Here is a 3,719-nt window from a genome sequence, read left to right on the forward strand (position 1 = left end):
AAGAAAGAAAGAAAGAAAGAAAGAAAGAAAGAAAGAAAGAAAGAAAGAAAGAAAGAAAGAAAGAAAGAAAGAAAGAAAGAAAGAAAGAAAGAAGAAAGAAAAGAAAAGAGAAAAAAGACAGAGTCCTGGCTTTAAATAGTAGTGTATAGAGCCGACCTTAACAGTGTTGCGAATCCCAAGAAACTAGTATCCATTCTCCAATTAAAGACAAGCTCTGAGGGCAAGCGAAATTTTTAATCTCAAACATAAAATAAAAGTGTAGAGATAAACACTGAATCCAAAATGAGTAGCCAAGAAAGGCCTAAAGGGGGAGAGCAGGGAGGAAGGGAAGCAAAAAAAGCCAGGAGAGGAGCCATGCAGGACATGTACTGGGGCAGATATGGAAAGTAGCAACTATTTTCTTTTAAGGAAGCTTAAGTTTACAGTTGGTCAGAACTGGAAAGAAATGGCCAATGCTGTAGACCAATCCCTTTGTCCATAAAACAAACAGCAGTAGTTTGAGTAATTCAATAACAGCCCCTTACCAGTTCAGGGCGATCATTGCAGAACCTTTCTCAGGCTAAAAGTGTAATTGGCTACGGATCAATAAGTAATTTCTTTTAGAAGGACAAAGGTCTTGTTTTCTTTCTTTTTAATTTATATATATATTTGAAATAGCAAAGCCCTTAAATCAGAGCTGAGCAAATATATTCTGAAAGTTGAGATTACTCTAAACAGCAAGATTCCTTACTGCCCTTTGAAGTTTATCTCAACTGATCATTTATTTATGATGCTATAAAAATCCAAATGCTTTCAATTTTGATTGTTAGGTATTTGCTGAAAGGCATCTGAAATTACTTTCTGAGGGTTGCCATTTTATGACAAGCGCATTTTGAATGGAAATTTACAATGGTTCAATAATGGTTGTGCTGAGGTGTTATTTTTTGTTTATTTTTCCCCCTCAGTGTAGCAATGAATTCAGCTCTTGTGGTCAATGTGAAACTTAACCTGACTTCTTGGAAATTCTGGAAATCTAACATAAAAATCAGATTAAGAAAAAAACTAATATAATTTTTTGGAGGTAAGACCTTGTCAGTCTGTGATAATGCGGTATCATGACTGACAGTTTTCCTAATTAGCTTAGGACTGATGCCTTGGGCTAGTTTTTATCAAGAAAGAACATGTTGACCTCATCAAAGGTCTTCTGGGGATTCAGTATTCAGTAAAGGCAGACCACGGAGAGGTAAACACAAACAAAGCAGACCACATTTCCAGAATCAAGAGACTGAGAAGATCAACAATATTCAAGTATAAAACAAGCTGTAGAGAATGGACTCTGTCTGACACTTGAGGAAGAGGAAAGGGCCTAGGTGAAGTGCTCTTCCCTTAGAGCTTTGGTTTGCTGGGTTGTTGCTAATGCTGCTGGTTTTGGAGCCCTGGACTTGCACACGCGACACAAGCCCTGTACCACTGATGTACATGCCCTGACCTAGGGTTCTGAGAATGTCATCTCTTCTTGTTTTTTTTTTTTATTTTGCGATATGGAAAAATACTTGTATCCCTTAACAGTTAACATGTTTCTATTCTCCTTATGAGTAACACAGAGATCTGAGAAAATGAACAATTACAACTGTACTTGGTAATTCCTTAAGAGTAGGCTTAGAAAGAACAGTCTGAACTATAAAGTGTGTATGGAAACTAAGGAAAAAGCCTCTCTTTCGTAAGCTATTATTCACCTTTTACTATGTGCCAGCTGTATTTGTATGTGACGTTCAGCAGGGCTGAGACAGAAAAAGAATGTTTCTCAGAACTTTCCCGACAGTTATCAAAGCTAGTACAAAATGACCCAGAAACAATCATGTTTGCCATTTTCACATCCTCAACTTAAATTTTCACATCCTTAAAGTTTCCTTCCTTCATGCCTCCCACACCACACAACTTTAGACAATTTCTACTCTGGCAAGAAAAGAGGTAAGAATACTGAGTCCAGATTTTTGGATGCCACTAATACCACAGCCCCCTGCAACCAACCAGATGGCACAGTGCTACTGAGCACCAACTTACTTTATTAACTTGGAAAATCTGCCTAGAGCACAAAATTTACTCCAAAATGTCTTTGCAAGCACAAAATTGACATGATTTCAGGTTCAAAGATAAAAATAGCTGTCTTCCTATTGGGGAGTACATGAGAACAACAGTAGCACTGGGGTTTTTTAGCTCTATCCCATTTTCATATTGTATTTGAGAGGAAAATCTAAGAATTTACACACACATATGAATACAGTTAATGGTGAAAAGAAATTTCTAATCTTACTAAAAAGTACTTACTATGTGAAGCTCAAGGTAGTCGCCCAGGCCTGAGGAACTGTCCACTCGCACCAACACTGCCTCCTTCTGAACAGTACTAAACCCTATGGCCAGCCTGTCTGCTCGTGTACTGGGTCGGTCATTAGGAGGCCACTTATACGTGATCTGTCCACCACCTTTGCTAAAGATATACGTTGTCCCAGCTGTAAGACAAAATACAAATCCCATTAGTATCCATACACATGGCCATGCTTCCCGATATCATGTTGATTCAAAACAAAACGTTGATGCCACACACACAGCTATGGCAACGCAAACAATAGCTGTCAATGAAACTTGATCAAGAGAGACAACAGAGTTGTTTTAACAGAACTAGAGAAGCCATTCAGTTTTTCTTTTTAATATACTCATTAAATCCTTCAGCATGCGTTGCAGAACAAACGGTAGATTTCTGCTTTCTCTATTGAATTGGACAAGCATGGAATGTAATGTTCTTTCATTTTTTTCACCTGCCAGTTCTTAAGAAATAGTTCAGGAGGAAACATTGACTGGAGGCTTTAGGAGGCAGCAGAAATATAGATCAACTTGTTTTTGAAACACGGAATGCACGTAGATGCGACAGGGTCATACAGCACAGAACAAGCTGCAGTAAATAAACTACACATCAAAATTTTATGGGGAAAGGGTCTCCTCACATATGACACAAGATAACTAATGAATTAACACCCACAACCCACAGAAGTCATGTCAAAAAATACACATAACACATCCTAACCCTGGAAGTCAGGTCTGACTGAACATGTAGCATCTAGCATCTGTGGAACAACACGGTATCCTAGACAGTCTTCTGACCCCCATCAAGCCAGTAATGAGCACTTAGAAACATTTATAGTTAGAGAAGACTTAGACTAAAGTTCACTCTTCTGCTCACCAATACATACATGCTGGCTGCTTTTCTAAAATTATGTTTTATATCAAACTTTAAAACAAATCTTTTATGTTCTTAAATACCTTCTTCCACCCAGCTAGAAAAATCGTCTTCATAATCAAATACAGTAGAACATTGTGCTGAAATTTCAAAATATGCTTTATTAAGTATGTGCTTTTTCAATTTATAAAGATGACGTGTTTCATGCACTAGAAGAACTTAGAAATGACGAATATAAACTTTGGCCTTGGGTGGACCTAGTTTCAAATTCCAGCTCAATCATTTACTACCCACAGGACCCTGAGCTAAGGACTTGTTCTGTATTTAGGATTTCCTGTTTGAAAAGATAGATGAGATCAGCAACAATGTCTTATAGAACTTCCAAGGGTATATAACAGGATTGCATAGAAGAACCTGGGTAGCCCACATTCTAGTAGAGGGTAAGTGCTCAGGAGAATTGTGTGTGTGTGTGTGTGTGTGTGTGTGTGTGTGTGTGTGTGTGTGT

General features: G+C 38.0%; 1 protein-coding gene across 30 annotated transcripts in view; it reads right to left on the reverse strand.

The window, feature by feature from the left end:
- Nucleotides 1-3,719, reverse strand: part of Nrxn1 (neurexin 1) — a 1,203,268-nt gene that overhangs the window by 382,299 nt on the left and 817,250 nt on the right. For all 30 annotated transcript variants that reach the window (XM_055619661.1, XM_055619760.1, XM_055619722.1 and 27 more), the window contains one exon: nucleotides 2,308-2,489. In XM_055619661.1, coding sequence (XP_055475636.1) covers nucleotides 2,308-2,489 — 182 coding nt within the window. The remainder of the gene's footprint in view (nucleotides 1-2,307; nucleotides 2,490-3,719) is intronic.

The sequence above is a fragment of the Psammomys obesus genome, unplaced genomic scaffold (genome assembly GCF_907164565.1).
Source record: "Psammomys obesus unplaced genomic scaffold, mPsaObe1.curated_primary_1811, whole genome shotgun sequence".
In the NCBI taxonomy this organism is placed as follows: Eukaryota; Metazoa; Chordata; class Mammalia; order Rodentia; family Muridae; genus Psammomys; species Psammomys obesus.